We start from the raw sequence: 24,704 nt of genomic DNA on the forward strand, positions 1-24,704 counted from the left end.
GTTTGTTGAGATCTAACCATTCCCCTCCCCTCTTCTTTGGAGATGGTGGTGTAGGGGGTGGTCTCGGCTTTAAATATTCTGCAGGTGTTGTTCTTTGTTCTCTGGGGTGCCACTAGGTGAGATTTTTGACTTTCAATCCTGTTCCTCAGTCTGTGGTTTCTGATGCTCAATTTCTCATTGACAAACCCTAGGACACAACAGCAAGCATACCCTTTAGATTGTTTGGTATTAAGATAGAATTTTGGGGGCTTCCCTGGTGGCGCAGTGGTTAAGAATCCGCCTGCCAACGCAGGGGACACGGGTTCGAGCCCTGGTCCGGGAAGATCCCACATGCCATGGAGCAACTAAGCCCGTGCGCCACAACTACTGAGCCCGCGTGCCACAACTACTGAAGCCTGTGTGCCTAGAGCCCGTGCTCCGCAACAAGAGAAGCCACTGCAATGAGAAGCCTGTGCACCACAATGAAGAGTAGCCCCCGCTCGCCGCAACTAGAGAAAGCCTGTGCAGAGCAACAAAGACCCAACACAGCCAAAAATAAAATAAAATAAATTTATTTTAAAAGGATAGAATTTTTTTTTTTGCGGTACGCGGGCCTCTCACTGCTGTGGCCTCTCCCATTGTGGAGCACAGGCTCCGGATGTGCAGGCTCAGCGGCCATGGCTCACAGGCCCAGCCGCTCTGCGGCATGTGGGATCTTCCCGGACCAGGGCATGAACCCGCGTCCCCTGCATCAGCAGGCAGACTCTCAACCACTGCGCCACCAGGGAAGCCCAAAAGATAGAATGTTGATATAAAATCTGAATACCTCAACTACCAGTTTCTCTGAATACACAAAAGCCTAAAATGTATACCTGTTGCTCAACTTGAACCTTACAATCTGTCACAGAACTCCTCGTGTTCACTTGAATTACATCTCTTATAAGGTCCAAGTTTGTGTCTCATTGTTGCAAACAGGTATTTCAAATTTGGAAAAGAATGGCAGTGAGGATGGGGAGGAAGAGAGAGTATAACTTTAGACAGGATAGGTGTGATAATTCAAAGAAAACAGTCCACCTAATTTTCTGGAATCTCCAGAGCATATTATTCCTTAGGTCTGGAACAGAACCAGGGTCCCTTGCTCTTTCCCTGTGCACATATGTAACACTCACAGGCTGGGAATAAAAACTGGCTACTCTGCCACCAATGCCATTTTTCAGAGACATCCTCGCTTCCTTGAATGTTCATGCACATGAAGCATGCCTGCTCCTTTGAACTCATGTATAGTTCCTTTAAACTATCACCTGTGACACAGGCATCCTAATTTTGCTGCTTTAACTACATATCAGGGGCAGTTCCTAAACTGCACAGAGCATCTGGGGGAAGTACCATTTACCACTTCTTTCAGGAGATAATCTATCTTCCTTGTCCTGGTGGAGGGGGATGAATTTCCTTGCATTTACCTTCTGGATGAGCCACCAATCAGCCGTTATGAAACTTAAGACAGTTTTAAAGCTGCCATGGACAACAATGAATTAGAGAGGAAGGAAGGGGGAAGTGGCAATGGCAAGAAACATTGATCTGAGAAACGCATGTAAATCATCAGTGGAACTGTAAGTTCTCTTAACAAATGCATTAAAAATAGTTTTCTTTTCTGTAACCAAGTTTATGTTTCCATACTTTAAAAAGAAAGGATTAATAAGTATTTACCATCAATTTGCTTAGTTCATCTACTTTCACGTTCGACAGAGAGGGAAACTGGGGCTCTGAAAGAATAAACTTGGATGGGATCTCTGCCAGAGTCAGACACCTAGTTTGACAAGGTCTTTTCCTTGGGCCACCACCTGCTGGGGTTGTGATGTCACAGTGGCAGGGCATGGACAGCCCACCCTCCCTCCTATCTCCCGCCCTCATCCTGTCCCCTGGCCTTTCCCTGAGATCTGGCCTGACACCTACTTCAGAATAAAGAGCTGTAAAGGGTTCTGGTCCAGGACAGGGGTTCCGGAGTTGAAACTTCCACTTTCTGCCAGGAGCTAAAATGCCATTTTCCATCTTTATCTGAATTTCTCCCACGGGCTTTAAAGAAACCCTGAAACCCAAACCCATACCAAGCTTTTCCTCTCTTCTGCATCCCATACTCTTTGGTTGTGTTCAAGCAGTTTCTCCGTAGAGTAAAGTGTTTTCATGGATTTGCCTGAGAAAAAACCTCAGAGGAGGCCAGGTTTGCCCAATGAGGATCCTTCTGAGTTCTCATGGTGGCTCTAACCCCAGAAGCTTCTCTATTTGTCTTACCGAAAACTGCTGTCAGGAAGGAATTCACACTGAAGCTTAAAGGGCCAGTTGAAACTAATGCCAATAATAGCTGACATTTATTGAGTGAGACAATATGCTCAATACTTTACATGCATTATCTCATTTAATCCTCACCAGCAACTGTTATTATCCCCAATTTATAGATGAAGAGGAGAGCTAGGTAGAATGTCCAAGGTCACACAGGTGACCTCTCTAAAGCTGGAAGCTATGTTTTTTAACTATAAAGGTTCTGAGCAGGACTGTGTGTGTGTGTGTGTGTGTGTGTGTGATTGTGATAAAATTCACCACTGTAATTTTAGAGTGTACAATTCGGTGGCATTCAGTGCATTCACATTACTGTGTAACCATCACCACTATGTAGTTCCAGAATTTTTCATCACCACAAAAGGAAACCCTGTACTCCCCATTCTCTGCTCCCCCCAGCCCTAGGCAACCACTAATCTAATATCTGTCTCTATGCATTTGCCTCTTCTGGCTATTTCCTATAAATAGAATCCTACAATATGCGGCTTCTTTCACTGAGTATAATGTTTTCAAAGTTCACCCATGTTGTGACATATATCAGTACTTCATTCCTTTTCATGGCCGAACAATATTCCACTGTATGGAGAGACCACATTTTGCTTGTCCAGTCATCTGTTGAGGGGCAGGTGTGTGTATTTTAACAGAAAGATGGCCTTTATCCTCAAGGAATGAATCTCTATGGTGGGATTTCAAGCATAACATCAAACTGGAGATAAGAGAGTTGGCAGCAAGGGCCTTTCTCAGAATTTTCAAGTCACAATTTAGAAATCACTTGTTCTGTGACTAGCTCTGTGGGAGTGGCAATGAGGCGGGATGTCTAATGGTACATGCTCCCCACAGGTGTCAAGGCTTCCAAACCACTTCTGCCTGGTAGGGAGGTTACTACAGGACAGCATCTGGCAGGCTCTTGGAATCAAAGCTTACATCTCAGGCTACTCACCCCCCATGTCACTGGGGGAGGACATGTCATAAGAATAACTAGGTTTCCACACACAGGCTGTTTGCACAAGCATAAAGGAAGGGAGGATCTGAGTGATCCCCTGGATAATTTAACCCCCACGTCAGCCCAACTGCTGTCTTGGGTTCTCTCCATAACATATATACACACATAAAATTAATTACGCAACTTCTAATAATGCACCAAATAGGTCTTCTTAAAGGGAGTTAAATCAGTCCAGTTCGAAAACATTTGGCTGGGCCAAGCTTTCTTTGTGAGGCTAAGTACTGTAGTGGTTCACAACAAAGGCTTTAGAATCAGGTAGACCTACATTCAAATAGTGCCTCTGCTACCATTACCTCTGGGAATTTAAACAGGAGATACAACCTCAATTTCTTCACCTATAAACTGGGAACAGTAGTTAACAGTACCAAACTCAGTGCATTCTTACCACCATATGTGAAGAATGCAGCATGGTGCCTAGCAGAAGCAATTTTTAATGTGATTATTAAAAATCACCGTCGTCAACGTTTACTGAGATTTTATGAGAGGACAGACTAAGGATCGCAACTGCCAACTCTACGTTATTGGATACAATTAAACCATGAGCTTCAATGGTTCGAATTTATCCCATCATCTTACATTCCCATACATTTCATCCAGTAGCTGAATTTGGGGGAGGAAAAGAAAAAGGACCCACACAAAACTTTCCCAGTTGAAGACATTTTTATTTCGGTACGCACCTGATTCCCTGGCAGGATGGGCCTGCCCTCTGCGGGAGGACATGTCCTCCCCCTCCTTTGGGAGAGGATGGGAGCCCTGCCCTGAGGGGGCAGCTGGGGGATGAGGCAAAGGGCTATGTGACAGTGATAGGTCACAATGAGGAAAGGGCTATGCGACAGGGATAGGTCACAATGAGGAAAGGGCTATGCCACAGGGATAGGTCACAATGAGGAAAGGGCTATGCCACAGGGATAGGTCACAAAGGGCACCAGAGGATAAACAGGCTGTGCCAGGGGCTTAGGCTGAGAAAGTGGTTACTTCTCTCACTAAGACTGAAGTTCACCACAGCCTCTTGGGGAGATAAAAACCCAGAAGCAGAAGTGAGGTGAGGCAGAGGGGGGGCCTACCATACCTCTCTACACACTTGAAGAGATTCAGCCTGGGGTCCAGGCGCCCTACAGCGTCCCCGCTGTGATCATCTGTGCCCCTACCCACGGCCCTGCCTCTGGGAGACCCTGAGGCAAAGGTGGGGGCCTGTGGGCCGGGCTTGGAAGACCTGCCAAAGGGCCGCCTGTGTGTGACTTAGGAGCACCGCAGCTCGCTCTTCTGCCAGTGAGGCCGAGGGAGGGAAGAGCCAGGGGCCCACCTTAACCGCGCTGCCTGTCGTGATCAAAGGCAGCCATGAGTGGGGACTCTCTGCTGCCGTATCACACGGCCCAGAGCAGCACCGGGGTGGGCCTGTTCAACACCACCACGGGGAAGCTGCAGCAGCAACTGCGCAAGGGCGAATACGACATATTCAAGGACGCACCGGTATTCGAGAGCGACTTTATCCAGATCACGAAGAGGGGAGACCTGATTGACGTGCACAACTGTGTCTGCATGGTGACCGTGGGCATCACATCCAGCAGCCCCGTCCTCCCACTCCCAGACACCATGCTGCTGGCCCGATGGGCCACCGGCTGTGAAGAGCACGCTGAGCACAGCCAGGCCGCCAAGGGCAAGAGCCACGAGGCTGCAAAGACCTTAGAGCTCACCAGGCTCCTTCCCTTGACGCTCGTGAGCATCTCCACTCACAATCGTGAGAAACAACAGCTGCGCGTGAAGTTTGCCACTGGCCGCTCCTGGTACCTGCAGCTCTGTGCCCCTCTGGACGCGCAGGAAGACCTCTTCACCTCTTGGGAAGAGCTGATTTACCTCCTGCGACCACCAGTGGAGGGTCTCAGCTGCACCTGCGCCGTTCCAGCTTGGGACATGATCTACATGCCTGTGTTCGAGGAGCAGGACGACGGCAGGAGCCCGGCAGTGGAGGATTTCCAAGTAATGTGGGATCAGGACCAGGTGAGCATCTGCAGCCTCCACACGTGCTCTGAGCTGGCCGGGGCCACGTCTGCAGCTTTTGCTGGTGGAGAGGAGATCCAACTGGACTCCCACAAGCCCGATACCATGCCCGATGTGGCCACCGCAAAAGCAAAACCTACAGTGCTTGACAAAGCATCAGCATTGCGGGCAACGACAAAGGTGGAGACAGCAGGGGTGGCAGGAGGCACCGCAGCGGGTGCTTTGAGCGTGGCAGTGATCAAGTCTCCTGCCCCTGAAGAGCAGAGCATGGCCACAGCAGCCACAGCCAGCAACGGTCCGGGAGGAAGCAAAACCAACAGAGCCACTGGGGGCACCGCCAGAACATCCCTGAGGAGCAGGAAAACGGTGCTGCGAACAATTCAGGGTATGCTTGGCAGGTGCCGCGAACTATTCAGGGTATGCTTCCAGCACGTCCACCAGCCTCTCCCCAGAGGCCGGCGTGACTGTGGTCGGAGCAGAACCTACCAGCAAGACTGTTGAAGGAAGAGCCGACGAGGAGGACGAGGGGACCCTCATCTCAACCTTGCCACAGGAAGGCAAAGTGAGTGAACAGGATGGCAGCTCACAGAGGGTGTCCCAGGCCCGCAAGGGAAGAAGGGAGAGAAGGAAGCACTGGGGAGAGGACAGAGCTCTTACGAGCCCCTCGCTCTGCAGTTCAGTGGAAAGCGACCACAAGGCAGCGAGGAACAAGACCATCCAGAAAGCAGCTGGCCCGTGCTCAGGCGGCTGCAGAGCCACTAGAGATGACCAAAAGGACAAAGGCCACGGCAGCCCGGGGGGCAGCGAGCAGGGCACTGCTCACAAAGGCATCAGCCGTGCTCCCATCACCAACGAGTCCAGGACCTCGCACAAATCGAGCAGGAGCTTATCTACAGAGAGTTCAGGTCCCACCACCGAGAGACTCAGCAGGATCAGCTCTTTCTTCAGGAACATCAGAGCCAGTCTCACTACAAAGACAGTGGCCTCCTCACGCGATAAATATGTGAGCATCCTGGCGAAGCCAGTGGAAGGGACCCGAATGGAGGCCATCGTAGAGACAGCAGAGAGTGGCCAGGGGCTGGAGATCACTGGAGGTGTGACATCTGACACCATGGAGCCAGTGACCGCTGAAGCCCATCAATAGGACCTAGAGCTGGGAGCTGCAAAGGGGACCAGGGCTCAGGGAAATACCCCTGGAGAGCCCATTTCAGCTTCCTTACTGCAATTTAAATAAAACAACAAACAATCTGAGAATGCATGCAGTGTTTTCTCTGAATTTCTAGGTCCCAAAGCCCAGCCGTAGCCTCACAGTGGATTCTGTGATGTCAGCTGTGCCACAGTCTGAGACCCAGTGTCCAGTCAAAGGCAGCCCCACCTCACACACATGCTCCGCGCCAACAGCAGTGCTGCATCTGGCCTCCACTCCTTTCTGGCTTTGCCCCCCAGGGCCATGGCTCAAAGTCAGACTATGGTCTGGGAAGCTCTCCTTCACTATCCCCCTATGCTTTTTATAAACGCTTATTCCCCCTGATGGCAAGTACAGGACTCATGTCCCCTCAGGCTATTCAGTGGACAGAAATAAGTATTAGCTCGCAATCAGAACCGCAAGCACTCTCATCTAGACTTAGCCGTCCCCTGCCCAGGTATTAGCTCGCAGTCAGAACCGCAAGTATTAGCTAGTGTGCCATCGTAAGCATACCACTCGACGACATTTCACAAGATAAGCAACCCCACGAAACTAGCACCTGGCGAAGAATCAGAACATCACGGCAACTCTGGAAGTGCCCCCTTGCAGTCACTCAAGGGTAACCACCACCCTAGCTTCCAACACCATAGATGAATGTTGTTTGCTTTTTCAACTTTACATACTGGAATCACGTAGTATGTACTCTTTGACTCTGGTTTCTTTCCCTTAACATTATATTTATGAGGTTTGTGCATGACTTTCCTGGCGATCGTCCATTTATTTTCACTGCTATACAGTATTCCATTGTGTGATGATACTACAACTTATTTTGTTTTTGATATGTTATCAGTTTGGGGCTATTAAAAATAGTGCTATTATGAACATTTATATACAGATCTGTTGGTAAAAATATACATAAGCTTCTGTTCGGCATATACATAGGAATGGAATTGAATATATGCATATGTTCAGCTTCCGATTATACTGCCAAGCTATTTTCCTTCCAAAATGACTGTGGAAATAATAATTCCCACCAGGAATGTATTAAAGTCCTGGTTGTTCCACATCCTTGCCAACATTTGATACTGTTTAGCTCTTTCCTTTTAGCCATTCAGGTGGGATATAGTGATTTTTCTCCCTTTTTCATGATAAAAATATACTTAAAAGTATATAGTTGGGCTTACCTGGTGCCGCAGCGGTTGAGAGTCCGCCAGCCGATGCAGGGGATGCAGGTTCGTGCTCCGGTCCGGGAAGATCCCACAAGCTGCGGAGCGGCTGGGCCCGTGAGCCATGGCCGCTGAGCCTTGCGTCCGGAGCCTGCAGGTCTGGAGCCTGTGCTCTGCAACGGGAGAGGCCACAACAGTGAGAGGCCCGCGTACGGCAAAAAAAAAAAAAAAAAAAAGGCGCTGAGAGCAGAGGGTGGTGGATGGAGAGCCTCCAGTCGCCCCGGCTGGCACAGCAGTGAGTCACAGGACTCTCAGTGAGTCACACAGCTCTCCACACCTCAAGGCAAAGCTCTGAAAATTATTAGCAGGCCATTAGCTCTGATTCAAGCCCAGCTGGCATGGAGCAGGCTTTAGTCACCCAGCTGCAGAGCTCACACACTGGGTGCCCATCCCTTGGACCAGCAGCCTCACCTCCTGAACCCAACGCCCACAGCCGGGTCCAGTCTCAGACCTCCTGCCATTGCCCTGTTTGGGCGAGACTGTGGGGTGCAAGCTCCTAGCTGGTGGGGTCTTTGTCTCACATCCTGTGTACCTCCAGGAACAGGCTCACCAAAGGAAGGAGGATGGGGTCATTCACTGCTCATTAGGTGCCAGCAGCTCGAACACACCGATGTCATTCAGCCCACCCAGCGGCTCTAGGAGGCGGGTCCTCCTCAGCCCTTTGCAAACGAGGAAGAAGTTGCAACTTCCTTAGACCACCACTTAGAACTTCCTCGGATATTTTTAGAGCTGTCATTTTGAAATTTACCTGCTTCTGATTCAGTGCTGCTTTGCTACCTTGCTGGTCCAGTGGAAATCCTCAAAGCAGGAGCAGCCCTATTTTAAAATAATAAGGTTAGAGCAAGTGACTTTAATCCAGGTCTCTTTAGCTCAAGAGCACAGAGGAGAGTGTGAGGAAAGAGTGAGGCCACAAGGAATTCTTCACTGGGTAAATTTTCCCCAAACCTCACTAACTGGGAGAAATTGACCACTGGATTATGTGCCTTGAAGGAAAGCAAAAATGTTGAAAGCAGAGTGTGGAGCTTGTTTAGAAAGCAGGCTGTATCATTTGGTCACCTGCTGATGATAATAGCATTGGCTGAGACCTGAGCAGTTACAACGAAGGCACTTCTGTAGGTAATAAGTTCCAGGAGGGCCCGAACTGAGTATGTCTGTTTCAGCATTTAGCATGGTTTAGCATCTGAGAGGCCGGTACATTATTGGCATATGGTAGACTTAAAAATGAATATTTGTGGATTGTCTGAATGAGTGGATGTGTGTGATTCACATCCTATTTGCAGGTCCTATGCCCTACAATGGATTTTCAGTGTCAGGTTGTGAAAGTATTTATGAGGGGGATTGGCATTGTTCCCTATCTAATGGATAAAGATTACACATGAAAGGACTTTACACTGACATCCTAAAAGCCTCATAGGAATTACTTAACAAAAAAATAAAATTGGATTCTGTATAATTTCTAATTTATAAGCTGGCCAGAACACTGGTATTTCAGCCAGTCCTCTGGTAGTTCCAATGACGTTCCCCATGATCACCCAGGCATAATCAGAATGGTTTTAGGATATGGGAGCCAAAATGTTCCTCAGTATTTACTGCTTTGCTAGTCTATTGAAGAAAATGGACTATTGAAAAAATAGCTTCAGACACAATATGGCATTTTATGATTTAGCATGAAATCTGGGAAATATAGAGGTTATCTGAAGCCTGCAATGGTAAAGTTCCCTCTGCTATTGAAGTTATTGTCTTTAAACAAAGATTCTACATCACTAATGCTATATATATATAATTTTATGATATTCAGGTTAATTTCCTATTCTCTCTAAGGAAGTAATTAGTTGGTTGGTATGAGAGATGGTGTGGCTTCCAAAGGTGAAAAGTATTATTTTGTTGTAATTTCCGGCTACCTAAGGATGGGAGAGGCCCAGGACACTGCAGGCAGTATATTATGTGGAGCAGGTTATATTGTGGTTTATTTATGAACTTTTATATGTTTATTTTCTATGCAAGTTTGTGTGCTCCTTTTTGAGTTTTGGTAGATAAGTGTTCTGTAACTTTGGAATACTTGGAGTTACATATATATATATAACTTTATATATATATATATTTTTAATGCAGTAGTTAAAGCCGTGGAGAGTGTACTAGTCTACCTAGGTTCAAATTCTGGCTTTACCCTATGACTTCCCTGTGGCTTCCTCTGCTCACCTATTAAAAAGGAGGATAATAAGACTGCTGTGGTGAGTTACATACTAAGTGCTATTTAAGCATTTGCTATAATGATTATGTATACTTGAAGGCAAGGAACTTGCCCCTTGATCGTCTCTGTATTCCTAGTGCTTAAGAATTCCTAGTGCTTTCCTAGTGCATTGTCTTAGGATAGAGATAGCTCAGTATAGTTCTTCTCACTATGAAGTACTGTTACGTTGAAAGTCTTTGCTTGTGTACTAATAATCTATGACATATCTGCTGAGGACAAGGAAAGGAATAGCTTTAAAACTGCAACGGATAACAAAAGATTGTATGATGTAATGCCTTTATTATGTAATTATAAAACTAACAAATGATCATGGTAGAAAATCTGAAAAACTCCTAGACAAAATAGAGATCAACAAAATTTGCAGTAACCTTCAGAGTGTAGAGTTGTCCATCAATATTAGTGCTTTCACATTTTCCAGGACTTTAAGTAGACTCTGCTTCTTAAGAGTCTATTCATGATATTTTATTTTAATGATGTTTTCATCATGGGGACACACACACACAGAAATCTGTTAAAAAAAAAAAAGAAAGGCATGTAAATCACTGATGTTTCAGATAGCCACATGAAATAAAGTGAGAAAGGTCAACAAGCTGAAAGAATGTGGAGTAGCACCTCCTTAATTGCTTACATAACTCTGATAATTACCTCTTTGTGGATAAAGTAATTAATGGGGAATCTAATTCAAGAAAAATGTATGAACTTCAAGCCTTCTTGAAGCCAAGTATTTCTTTCCAGAAAAGGTTACTTTCCACGGCCATGCTTCCTTATTACCTGAAAGGGAAAGAGTATTGTATGGCAAAGGATCTTCCCAAAGGAGGGTGCTTCCCACACTGATTGTCATAAATGACTTCGGAATTACTGTTGCTGTATTACCAAAATCTTAAACTAGGATATTTTTGACAAATGCGGTCCTTAGTTAATTTTTAGAGCTACAAACTGTCAGATGGCTCTGAAATAACAATTGTCTGGCTATTCTTCAGGGTGATCACAATATGGTAATGATGTAGAGGTATCACTAAAAAGGAGGAAGGTGTGAGTCTTCCTTTGGTTCCAGAGTGAAATGCGAGTTGGAGTTGGAGTTGGAAAAGAGGCCCACAACCAAGTGTTAGAGAAGGAAATGTGAGGTCATTAGTGAAAAACCAGGTTTAAGTTAAGGTGAAGAGGCATGAGGAAATGGTCAACTGTTACAGTATTACAAAGATAATCAAGAAGCATAGCCATGAATGTGGTTTGTATTGCAATCTGCTGAAAAAGACACAAATATCCTGGCCTGGCCTTCATGGAGATTATATTTTATTGCTTCTGATAATAGATTATTGTTGAAAAGGGCCTCCTATAAATTATAACCACGCAAAGGCAGCAAGATAATTTGTTTTTTCTTTATGTATGTGTTTCTCATTCCTACTCACTTCTCTCTTAGGGGAAGAGAAAATCACAAAAAACAAAAATGTCAAATCTCAACTACTCATTTTCAAAATAATTTTTTTTCCAAATTCCAATGGAGGCAATAGGTTAACTGTTAAGGTTTGTAAGCCTTAAAAAGCTAGATTTTTACAAAGTGTAGCCAAATTTTATTCCATAAATAATAGCTTTGGAAAGAATATGTGATGATGCAAAGTTGGAAAAAGCTGGTTTTTCTTCCGTGAATGGCTTCACTGTGTTGGGAGAAGAGGCAGAGAAGAAATCAAAGTAATTAAACATGGGGTGAGTTTTCCTGATAGGGGACTCTAGTGCTTTAAAATAGACTAGATAATCCTAGGGATAATCTGAGGGTAGAACAGACCAATGCCTCATTTCCAATCTGGTGCCCTGGAAGAAAACAGTGTATTTCCTTTGAGGTCTTGAGAGGTTTTTCTTCTGCTTTGTTATGTTTTTGGTTCATTTTGTAATCAACCTTATTGAAGTATCATTTACATACAATAAAATGCAGACATTTTTAGTCAACGGTTCAGTGACTTTTAATTAATGTATACATTTGTATAACTACTACCCCCATAAAGATCGATAACAATTCTAAAACCCTAGAAAGTTTCCTCCTAGGCTTTTGCAAAAGTATTCCCATCTCCCACCCCAAGGCAACCACGGATCTGTTTTTTATCTTTAGAGATGACTTTTGCCCAGTTTAGAATTTCATGTAAGTTGAATAATACAGTAGGTGCCCTTTTGATCTGGCTTCACTTGCTCAGCATATAGTTTTTGAGATTCATTCATGTTGGGATGTTTTAAACCAGGACTTTAGCCTGGGTGGCAGATGTTGTCTGAAGGCACCTATAGGTACATCTGAGTCTCTGGCATTGTCACTGTCTGTTCTTGGCTCAGTATTTTCAACTTTACTAAGAAACACAAGGTTGAAGTAAGGAATATCACTGTCAGTATAATGGAGGTGAAGTGGGTTCTGTTATATAATATTCTCAGCGTAAATTGACCTGCTTGGAATTTTGTTGATAATCGACAAGGATACTCTTGTCGGTTTCTATGGCTTGTGAATTTCACGGCCAAATAATATGTAATTTATTGCACACTTCAGTGTAGAAGATGGAGACTCCATAACTTTTCGTGTGCTCTTTGCCCCTTTGGAATGTATTACACTGAGATCAGGCAAAGTAATAAATTTATTTCAAATGTGCGTGATAGCTAAACATCAATTAGGACTGATGGGCAATATTTCTTCTTCCAGCAACATAACAGTTTTCAAAGACTAAGCCATTGAACGTGGAGTTACTGATCATGGGACTCAGTTCACTGGGATCCCTTCTTAGAAAAATAAAGGACAACTTGAATTGGATTTGTGTGGCTTATTCAAGTAGTAACTAATCAGCTACATCTTGGTGAACTTAATTTGTCACAGTCGTTTGGTATTTTATTAACTCTCTTCCCCTTCTTCCCCTGACTCTCACGAGAATGGATCATGAGTATCTTAAAACATACTAAGTCGTCTTCCATCCCTGTTAATCTAACCACAAAAGCACACTTTCCTTATCCAATGTAACTTACTGTCTTTTAGAGTAGCTGTGGTTTTAATTCTCTACAAAATTTAAACCAGCAAAGAGAAACATTTTCAAGGAGCCACCACATTGTAGCGCTTTAGAAAAAAGACTTTAGAATTAAGGGCAACTATATCATTTTATAGCTAAAGCACCTGAGGCCTAAAGTAGGCAGGTAACCATCGAGGTCAGGGAAGGGGTGGAAGATCAGGTTTCAAGCTGAGGAAGAGTCTACAGGGACTCAATCTGAGCAGGTCAAAAACTGAAATGAGACCACGAATGTTCTGGGAAGGCTGGCATCTGGCCTCAAGTGTGGGATTCAGACAGAGAGTGGGCCCCAGGGGAACTGAGCTTCTGCAGTAGGCAGAGAAGTCCACCTCCTCTCCGGAAAGTGCCACTGACATCAGGGAGTTGAGGAGAAAGAGCAATGAATTCCAGTCCACCTGAGAAAGCAGGCCAATCTGATTAACTCTGAATTTAGGCTTATTTCAGATACTTCTTGAGAAAGAACTTGGACAAGAACACGTCCCACGCAGCCTCTTTAAATCCATGCCCAGTACTTTCTGGTCGAGCTGCTTAAACCCTCCAAGTGACTCCAGTATTTTAATTTCACTCTGTATTTAATTCCGACAGTTCTGTGATTGATTATTTAATGGGCAAATAAGTAGGGTCACAAAAGAGTGTGAATGTATTTTACAGGATGAGGATGGGCGGAGTGGAGCAGTCTGGAATAGGACACCAATAAAAAGGGATCTCGGTAAAGAAGAACGTCTATTAGAAATGGAGAGGAATTCGCAAGGAAATTAGCGCCTGACACCACGCCTTCCTCTCTGCATGTTTAGAAGCTAGGTTCTAATTTTATTTTCATAGGAGATGTCCCTGTGATGAATTGTCTTTTACCTCCACACCATTTATCACATGGACATATTGTGAAGTTTGTGTGAGAGAAAGTTAAGTATTAGAATTTGTCTTGGCAGGGAGCTATAAACATTTCCTGGAACAATCTAGGGTAGAAGGAAAAGGAAGGTGGAAACAAAGGAGAAAGACAGCTAATGATGCTGGAGTCTCTCGCTGGGATTTGTGGTATCTCTTTTTGAAACTAAGTACAGAAAGTCAGAACTTGACTGTTTCTTGATCATGGTTTGTTTTCATTTTTGCTTTTTCTTGCTCTCTCATCAGTTATTCCAGCCAGTGCTATGTCATTTTCAGTTTCAGTAAGCATGCCTGTCTTGTTTCCATTCGCATTATTCATGCAAATGTTGATTGAACTGATGACCCCGAGTTATCACGGAAACATTAGATACACCAGTGGATACATTTCTTAATTTTAGAAAAAAATTACCGAGTGAAGGTTAAAATAACTCCTCTTAAATTTGTCATTAAAAAAAAACTTCTCCTAGCATACAATACCTCATTGCCTGATAATGCCAGATAAATGAAGAATTCCTATGTATTCATGAATGCAGGCTAGTCTGTATATTTTTTGGCAGGTATGACCGTTACCGAGGGTTAACGGCCTGGTTTGCTGGCCATGTCCTGTCTCCTAGAAAGTTGTAGTTTCTGTTGTCTTTCAGTTGGTCCATTGGATATCAGAGGTGAATTTATAAAACTATACTTCCCTTTACACTTAGTTTGTTTTGTTTTGTTTTCCTTGAAGTATAGTTGATTGACAATATTGTGTTTCAGGTGTACAGCCAAGTGATTCAGATATATATATTTCTTTTTCAGATCCTTTTTCCATTATAGGTTATTACAAGGTATTGAATATAGTTGCTTGTGCTATACAGTAGGACCTCGTAGTTTATCTACTTTATATATAATATACACTTACTTTGTGTGATCCAGGCTGGTCAGACCACATGATTATTTTCACTTCTGATATAATTTTTTCAGGTCCAACCTCAAATCTTTGATAAGAAGATATTTTAAAATAAGTTTAACATGTGTGTGCTCTAAATCCAACAGTAGTTATTAGAGATATGGTTTTGCACTAGGTGTTCCTCTCTTTTTTTGTTTTTGGCCAACCAATTGAAAATTAGCTTTTATTTTCTGGTTGGTTTGCTAGATGTTTATGCGTATAATAAAAGTCTTAAATTTTGTCTCATATCTTAAAACACAATCTGAATTAGCAATGGATATTGTGCTATACATAGGGGCTGTGATATATAGTTTCTAACTTCAAAAACATATAACCTAGAAGGGAACATAGACACATAAGCAGCAATTATGGCAACTGCATTTGTTTACTAAGTGAAATAGTACTGAGATGGATAAAGTGCTAGCAAGCCTTGAACAGGCAAATCAGCTTCAAAAATAGATGCACAGTTCTTTAAAAATCTTTTTAACATTTTTCCAGCTACATGTAGCATATAACTTAGCATAAAAACGGTATGGGTTTGAGGATATGGGGAGGGGGAAGGGTAAGCTGTGACAAAGTGAGAGAGAGGCATGGACATATATACACTACCAAATGTAAAATAGATAGCTAGTGGGAAGCAGCCGCATAGCACAGGGAGATCAGCTCGTGACCACCTGGATGAGTGGGATAGGGAGGGTGGGAGGGAGACAAAAGAGGGAGGGGTTATGGGGATGTATGTATATGTATAGCTGATTCACTTTGTTATAAAGCAGAAACACACCATTGTAAAGCAATTATACTCCAATAAAGATGTTTAAAATAAATAAATAAAGAAGACTGACTCATCCAATTAAAAAAAAAAAGAAATTCTCTCATCCTGGATTCAAGAGAAGGGATGAAGTAAAAGGATGAGGAAGAACAAGAAGAGGAAATGTGAGCGTGGAGAGGGTAGGAGGAAGAGCAGAAGGCAAATAAGTGTATGTGCTTCCCTTGCCATCCCTGACCTTTTTTTTTTTTTTTTTTTTTTTTTTTTTGGCGCTTCAGGAAAACCCAAAAGCCAGAGAAGAGCACGGAGGTGGTCACCACTGCGTGTGAACAAAAAGGTGGAGACAAGAGAATGGTGGTAATCTGCGCAGGCAACTGGAGGATGACCTGAGTGCATCTCGCCAGGGAACGGTCCCCGTTCCATAGAACCCCTGAAGATGCCAGGCTCTTATATTTAGAGGGGGGGCCGGAGGCGTCTGTGGGGTCACCACATACATCACTCCTGGAGGTGTTGTTCACATTGTGTTCTTTGTAAAGAGTGTCCCTGGTGAGGTTCAACATCTCCCTCTGCAAGACCCAGCCTTGCCCTCCCAACCCGCCAAGGTCAGCAGGCAACATCCCCAGTTAATCACCCGGTGTGGTGAGATATCTGGAGTGGCTCTGGTACCCCCCAGTTCAGGCCTCCTGGGGAAAGGGTGAGGAGGACAGAGGCACCGGGGCTTCTTCTCACGCAAGCAGACAGCTCACCTGGCCCAGCGTTGCTGCATCCCTGTGGGCACGCAGTAGCCCTGGCATCCAGTAGGGGACACTGCAGGATCCACACCTGGCTGGGATTTCCCCAACCCCTGGGGACCCCTCAGCCTCTGTGGAGCCCCACTGAAGGGCCTGGGTCACCTCATGGCACCATTTCTCAACCTGAGGTTCTATAGATTTTTCATAGATGTGTAGAAATTGAATACAACACACACAAAAAATGAAGGCAAGTCAAAGCAAAGCTAATTTACGATGAGTTAAAGGACCAGGATTCCAAATTAATTATGACCTTAAAATTAAATAACAAATACATCTGGTTTTATTACACTCTGAAAAGCAGTGTCTTCTATAAACTTTTCATGTTGGGATATACCAAAGCTATAAAATTTATGATTCTATTACCACAGCATCAGGATATTTTTAAATTAAAAAGCAGAGGCAAGTTTGGCTGGGGTGTTAAAGAGAGAAAAATGATTATTAGGGGAAAAGGGAACATTGCGGTTCTCTGCCCACTTCCACTGTGCTGGTCTCATGATGGGCCGTGTTGTGTGTGGGCTGGAGGGACAGGGTCACTACTCCCACCTGTGTCGTCAGATCTCCCACTCCTCACAGTGCCCAGGTGGGAGGGACCCACACTTTTCACCCTGGAGCCCCAGAGCCTCCCCTTTCCTCTGCATCACTTTCACTGTTCAGGGGACCAGTCGCTTGAACGCCGCCCGGCCAAATGCCCAGGTTAAATCGCCCCTGTAGGACAGGTCTCTCTGCTACCAGAACACACTTGGCAAAGAGCAGCAAACAGGCCCCAGTGCCCAGGGGATGTGAGCCCTGGGGATGTCAGGGCCCAAAGTCACTTGAAGGGTCTGAGTAGCCCCCTGGGTCCCACACACCGACCCCAGGGAGCCCACCTCCCCACTGACTCCAGTCCCTGCCTTTGTGTGGCAGGTTCTGGTCTGGCACCTGTGAAGACCGTGACCTGGAGGCCTCAGCCTGAGACTCAGAGGGGATGGAGCTTGTGCAGCGTCTGGCAGCTTAAATGAGACACGAGGCCAAGGAAGGAGGACCGCCTCTCTGCTCCGCCTCCGCTCCTGAGTCAGCTAGTGAGTGCCGGTTACTTCCTGTCGGAGCTGTACAGTTAGCATAAATTTTAGATACATGTCTTACTTTTAACAGTGAAAGGCTGTTACATCAAGCAAAATTGATCTCCTCCTCGGTTTTTTTTTTTAAACACTTCTATGTAAAATAACACACAAGTATAGAAAAGCACCCTCCGCAAAGGGAGGGCTCAGTGAATTACAATGGGCGCTCCACTCTGGGGAGCAATAGTTTTTCCCTCTGTGAAAGCCCAGATGCTTCTGAGAAGCTCCTCTCAGCTTCCTTACTCTGGCCCGACCTCCACAGCGGAAATCCCAAAGGGACTGGATTCTCCCAGCCCTCCAGCGCCCTCCACTACTTTCTGATTGTGCTGCCACACTCATTTTGAGTTATTTGTGTGTAAATCACTGCACTTGGAATATACATGGAGTAACTGATTTCATTCTTATAACCGAATAAGTTAGCACTTATTCTTCTCCCCTTCTACAGGGGGCGGCCAGGGTGCTGGGGACGTCCTGTATATTGAACTGGGTGTTGGTAACAGATGTGTTTATATTTACAAGAAACCATAAAGTTCTACGCTTAAGATCTGTGCCCTGTACAATATACACCAAGTAAACTTCAATTAGAAAGAGATGCAAAAAAAATTTCCCCGCAAAACAAACTTCAGGCCCAGGTGGCTTCCTCTGATTTCTACCAAACATTTAAGACAGAAACGATGCCCGTCTCCTACACACTCTTCCAGAGAACAGATACAGAGGGAACACACCCGCACTGCTTTCATCGGACCAGAGTACTGATGTCATACCAGCAGCAGATATTACAGGACAGGAGAAATGACAGGCTAAACACTTCTGAATGTCGATGTCAAAATCCGAAAGCAAATATTAGCAGTCTAAATCTAGAGGTTTTCAGAAAGGAAGGAAACTGGGATTTCGTGGCGGTATTTCCAGTGGTTGATGTGGACAGGATCACTGGGTGTTTGGGCGCTGCCTGGGAACATGGAGAGAAGGGACAATGCCATTGGGTTAGTGGAATGAACATTTGGTGACAGAGATTAGGAGGGCCTGGGTCATCCTCAGAGACAGTCCTGGGATGGGGTCTCTAGGCTGTGGCTATGGAGGGGTCCCTCTAGGAGGACATGGGCCTCTCTCCTGTGCCACTGCGGGGTCTAGGGATGGATGAGGAGTTTGTAGGGGCTGGATTTTGATGAGGAAGGATGAGCAGGGAAGGTGCGCCCTCAGAGCCAGTGCAGCGACGGCCCTTCCCCAGCCAGGCCGTAGCCCAGGCTACTCAAACAGTTGCTCACATCAACAGTCAGGCGACAGTGGGGCACGCCAGCTTCACCCACTAAACCACCAAGCACAGCCCAGCAGGCCACTGTCCTCATTAATCAGCACTAACTGTGCATCCAGGGCTGGTTGTTGAAGACCAAGCTAATTTGTTAAGAGACGTGCCATGTGGGCAGCTGGCTTGGAGAGACTGGGCCTCTGATCCACGTGGAGACAAGCCGACCACTGGTCATACCACCAGGAGGCTCACCCGGTGTGTGAAGATGCTGAGGGAGGAGGGACGTAGATGGGACCCCCTGATCCGTCAAGGGACCTTCTTTCAAGGATATTTAACAGCTGTGGGGTCAGGGATCAACATGTAAGGGAGGCAACTGGATCAGGCATGGGCCTTCCTGTTGGCTCAGACCCCTCCTGTCCTTGGAGCAACCATGAGGCAGGCAGGAGGATTGGGGGCATGGAGGGAGGGGAGCCCTGGGCTCAGGAGTCCAGGGCACCATCTAGAGGATTCAGGGGTTCAGGGATTTCTGTCCCAGGGAACCAACTACATTCCTGTCCCACATACATCTGTCATCAGCTTTGCGACTCCGGGAAAGTCACTTAAAATCTCAACATTTTAGTGCCATGTACCATAAAATATGGATCACAGCACCTGCCGTGAGTTCCCCACAGGGCTGATGTGGGGATCACAGGAGATAACAACAGATATTCTTCACAAGCTCTAATGCATCACACCCATAACCTTCCCCACTCCCCTGCCCTGTGGCATCCAGGTCCCCTCTCTGGAGGCAGCACTACCACATTTCTTGCTTATTCTTCCAGACATTTAATATTTGAACACTTAGGTAGCACTTATGAAGTAAGCATCATTTTTCATCAGGGTCTACCTGATTTGCTGTATTAAGCTTCATCATGTAATACTAATAAGTGGACCCTATTAACATTTCCATTATCACTGAACGAGGAACTGAGGACAGAGGGTCTGCATAACCTTCCCAGGTTCATGTGGCTTCTGGTATGATTTGAATCCAGACCATCAGGCACCAGCCTCCACTCTGTGCTGTGCTCCCTTTCTATATTATCTCACTAAATAAAGTCATGTCCCGTGCAGTCAGCCTGCTGGCTATTTTAAGTGCACACCACATTGCAACACCCTCTTCTCAGCCCAGCTTCGATTCACTTGACTCCCCTAGACTCCCCTAGGAGGCTGGTGAACAAAGAGAACAGACGTGTGACCTGGGAATGAATTGACACCTCCGCATGGTCTTCTCCCAGCAACATATCAATAGTTCTCTCAGTTTTTGTTGTGTTTTCCAGGATCATGACTCGGGTACCAAGAAGAAAAGGAAGATTATAAAGGAATCAAACACAGGATGCACAAGAATATCATCTGTGATCAAGATAATCTGCTGGCCATCCGCAGCGGTGGTTCAGGCACATCAGAATCAGCATCTGGCCAAACAACAGGTAGGGACCCAAATAGCACCCCCACTGACCACTCCATTGAAGGTACTGTGGAAATAATACCAGCAAGTAGATTCAGGAGCAATGGCTGTAGTTTGTACAGCAGAGCCTGGATCTGGCTGAGGGAGGATTGGGCAGGGAAGGTGCCCACTCAGAGCCCATGCAGCCACTGCCCACTCTTAGCCAGGCCTTAGTCCAAGCTGCTCAGACGATTGGTCAGTTCCTAGTCAGTGAGACCCTGGGGGCCTGTAACCTTCATCTGTTAAGCCACCAAAACACCAGCCCAGTAGACCCTGTTCCCAGCTAATGAATATTAACTGCTCATCATCCAGGTTTGGTCAGTTGAAGATGATGCTAATTCTCTGTGCAACTGTCGTGTGGGCAGTTGGTTTGGAATGTCCTGGGTTTTGAGTCAGTTAGGGAGTCAAGTAGACTACTGGTCATTCAGGGTGGTCACGTGACCACCAGGAAGTCTCACTGCAAATCAGCTGCTAGAATCAAGTGCTGAGGGGGAAGGGAGGGGAGATGCACACATATTTGGATACCCTGGTCCATCGGGGGTCTTCATTTGGGGGAAAGGCATTGTATTTGGGGTCAGGGATTGAAACATAGAGCCAGGAGTTGGGTCCAGATTTGGGCCATTCTCTTGGGCCAGGCACCTCCTCCGAGTACCAGCTGTCTCCCTGCAGCATCCTTGGGGCAGGAGGATGTGGGAAAGGGAGTAAGGAGAGCTCTTGGTTTGTGTATCCAGGGCATGATCTCATGTCCATGTGTTCAGGAATCTCTATCCCCAAGGAATCAACTCCCTCCCCTGCCTCAGACCCATCACTCATCAGTGTTGTGACTCTGGGCAAGTTACTCAATCTCTCTAAATTTCAGTGCCCTGAACCATAAAATATGGGTCACAGCCCCTACTCTGCCCACCCCACAGTGCATCACAAGAAATAATATTCTTTCCATGAGCTCTAAAACTTCTTACTCATGTCATCAATGTGAAAAAGTAGGCTCTATCCTCCTGTTTGCAGCCTCCTAGGTGCCCTTTCTGGAGACGACCTGCTTATTCTTCCAGGCATATAATACTTGAACATTTATGTAGGTAGCACTTATGAAGTACCCATCATTTTTCTTCAGGCTTTGTATTTACTAATTTTTAGCCTCAGAACATAATACAAATAAGCAGGTCCAATTAATATTTCCATATCAGGGCACTGCTAAAAAAGGCATCAGCCGTGCTCCCATCACCAACGAGTCCAGGACCTCGCACAAATCGGGCAGGAGCTTATCTACAGCGAGTTCAGGTCCCACCACCGAGAGACTCAGCAGGATCAGCTCTTTCTTCAGGAACGTCAGAGCCAGTCTTACTGCAAAGACAGTGGCCTCCTCACGCGATAAATATGTGAGCATCCTGGCGAAGCCAGTGGAAGGGACCCGAATGGAGGCCATCGTAGAGACAGCAGAGAGTGGCCAGGGGCTGGAGATCACTGGAGGTGTGACATCTGACACCATGGAGCCACTGACCGCTGAAGCCCATCAATAGGACTTAGAGCTGGGAGCTGCAAAGGGGACCAGGGCTCAGGGAAATACCCCTGGAGAGCCCATTTCAGCTTCCTTACTGCAATTTAAATAAAACAACAAACAATCTGAGAATGCATGCAGTGTTTTCTCTGAATTTCTAGGTCCCGAAGCCCAGCCGTAGCCTCACAGTGGATTCTGTGATGTCAGCTGTGCCACAGTCTGAGACCCAGTGTCCAGTTAAAGGCAGCCCCACCTCACACACATGCTCCGCGCCAACAGCAGTGCTGCATCTGGCCTCCACTCCTTTCTGGCTTTGCCCCCCAGGGCCATGGCTCAAAGTCAGCCTATGGTCTGGGAAGCTCTCCTTCACTATCCCCCTATGCCTTTTATAAACGCTTATTCCCCCTGATGGCAAGTACAGGACTCATGTCCCCTCAGGCTATTCAGTGGACAGAAATAAGTATTAGCTCGCAATCAGAACCGCAAGTATTAGCTAGTGTGCCATCGTGAGCATACCACTCGACGACATTTCACAAGATAAGCAACCCCACGAAACTAGCACCTGGCGAAGAATCAGAACATCACTGCAACTCTGGAAGTGCCCCCTTGCAGTCACTCAAGGGTAACCACCACCCTAGCTTCCAACACCATAGATGAATGTTGTTTGCTTTTCAACTTTACATACTGGAATCACGTAATATGTACTCTTTGACTCTGGTTTCTGTCCCTTAACATTATATTTATGAGGTTTGTGCATGACTTTCCTGGCGATCGTCCATTTATTTTCACTGCTATACAGTATTCCAGTGTGTGATGATACTACAACTTATTTTGTTATTGATTTAAGTTACTATCAGTTTTGGGCTATTAAAAATAGTGCTATTATGAATATTTATATACAGATCTGTTGGTAAAAATATACATAAACTTCTGTTCGGCATATACATAGGAATGGAATTGAATATATGCATATGTTCAGCTTCCGATTATACTGCCAAGCTATTTTCCTTCCAAAATGACTGTGGAAATAATAATTCCCACCAGGAATGTATTAAAGTCCTGGTTGTTCCACATCCTTGCCAACATTTGATACTGTTTAGCTCTTTCCTTTTAGCCATTCAGGTGGGATATAGTGATTTTTCTCCCTTTTTCATGATAAAAATATACTGAAAAATATATAATTGGGCTTCCCTGGTGGTGCAGTGGTTGAGAGTCCGCCAGCCGATGCAGGGGACGCAGGTTCGTGGCCTGGTCCGGGAAGATCCCACATGCCACAGAGCGGCTGGGCCCGTGAACCATGGCCGCTGAGCCTGCGCGTCCGGAGCCTGTGCTCCGCAACCGGAGACGCCACAACACTGAGAGGCCCGCGTACCGCAAAAAAAAAAAAAAAAAAAAAAAAAAAATCAAGTAATCAGCTCAATAGATGCAGAAAAAGCATTTGAAAAAACATCAATAATCCTTCACGATAAAAATGCCCAGAAAACTAAGAATAGAAGTGAACTTCTTAAACTTGACAGAGGGCAATTCTGAAATAAAACTACAGCTAACAACATACTTTATGGTGAAAGACTGAATGATTTCCCCTGAGACAGGGAACAATGAAAAGATAACTGCTCTTAACCCATCTATTAAATGAGCAGGACTGTGTGTGTGTGTGTGTGTGTGTGTGTGTGTGTGTGTGTGTGATTGTGATAAAATTCACCACTGTAATTTTAGAGTGTACAATTCGGTGGCATTCAGTGCATTCACATTACTGTGTAACCATCACCACTATGTAGTTCCAGAATTTTTCATCACCACAAAAGGAAACCCTGTACTCCCCATTCTCTGCTCCCCCCAGCCCTAGGCAACCACTAATCTAATATCTGTCTCTATGCATTTGCCTCTTCTGGCTATTTCCTATAAATAGAATCCTACAATATGCGGCTTCTTTCACTGAGTATAATGTTTTCAAAGTTCACCCATGTTGTGACATATATCAGTACTTCATTCCTTTTCATGGCCGAACAATATTCCACTGTATGGAGAGACCACATTTTGCTTGTCCAGTCATCTGTTGAGGGGCAGGTGTGTGTATTTTAACAGAAAGATGGCCTTTATCCTCAAGGAATGAATCTCTATGGTGGGATTTCAAGCATAACATCAAACTGGAGATAAGAGAGTTGGCAGCAAGGGCCTTTCTCAGAATTTTCAAGTCACAATTTAGAAATCACTTGTTCTGTGACTAGCTCTGTGGGAGTGGCAATGAGGCGGGATGTCTAATGGTACATGCTCCCCACAGGTGTCAAGGCTTCCAAACCACTTCTGCCTGGTAGGGAGGTTACTACAGGACAGCATCTGGCAGGCTCTTGGAATCAAAGCTTACATCTCAGGCTACTCACCCCCCATGTCACTGGGGGAGGACATGTCATAAGAATAACTAGGTTTCCACACACAGGCTGTTTGCACAAGCATAAAGGAAGGGAGGATCTGAGTGATCCCCTGGATAATTTAACCCCCACGTCAGCCCAACTGCTGTCTTGGGTTCTCTCCATAACATATATACACACATAAAATTAATTACGCAACTTCTAATAATGCACCAAATAGGTCTTCTTAAAGGGAGTTAATCAGTCCAGTTCGAAAACATTTGGCTGGGCCAAGCTTTCTTTGTGAGGCTAAGTACTGTAGTGGTTCAGAACAAAGGCTTTAGAATCAGGTAGACCTACATTCAAATAGTGCCTCTGCTACCATTACCTCTGGGAATTTAAACAGGAGATACAACCTCCATTTCTTCACCTATAAACTGGGAACAGTAGTTAACAGTACCAAACTCAGTGCATTCTTACCACCATATGTGAAGAATGCAGCATGGTGCCTAGCAGAAGCAATTTTTAATGTGATTATTAAAAATCACCGTCGTCAACGTTTACTGAGATTTTATGAGAGGACAGACTAAGGATCGCAACTGCCAACTCTACGTTATCGGATACAATTAAACCATGAGCTTTAATGGTTCATATTTATC

General features: G+C 45.4%; 1 protein-coding gene across 1 annotated transcript; it reads left to right on the forward strand.

Annotated features, from left to right (window-relative positions):
- Positions 1–56: 56 nt before the first annotated feature.
- LOC149750496 (Golgi-associated RAB2 interactor protein 4-like) lies at positions 57–23,080 on the forward strand. The gene is given in 3 exon segments (XM_089909549.1): positions 57–5,671; positions 5,673–17,434; positions 20,036–23,080. Coding segments are annotated over 2 exon segments (1,803 nt in total). The 5' UTR covers positions 57–4,654; the 3' UTR covers positions 6,459–17,434; positions 20,036–23,080.
- The last annotated feature ends 1,624 nt before the right edge of the window (positions 23,081–24,704 follow it).

Source organism: Delphinapterus leucas, chromosome 1 (genome assembly GCF_059928025.1).
Source record: "Delphinapterus leucas isolate spDelLeu-1000000601 "Yukka" chromosome 1, BTC_Dleu_Yukka2, whole genome shotgun sequence".
In the NCBI taxonomy this organism is placed as follows: domain Eukaryota; kingdom Metazoa; phylum Chordata; class Mammalia; order Artiodactyla; family Monodontidae; genus Delphinapterus; species Delphinapterus leucas.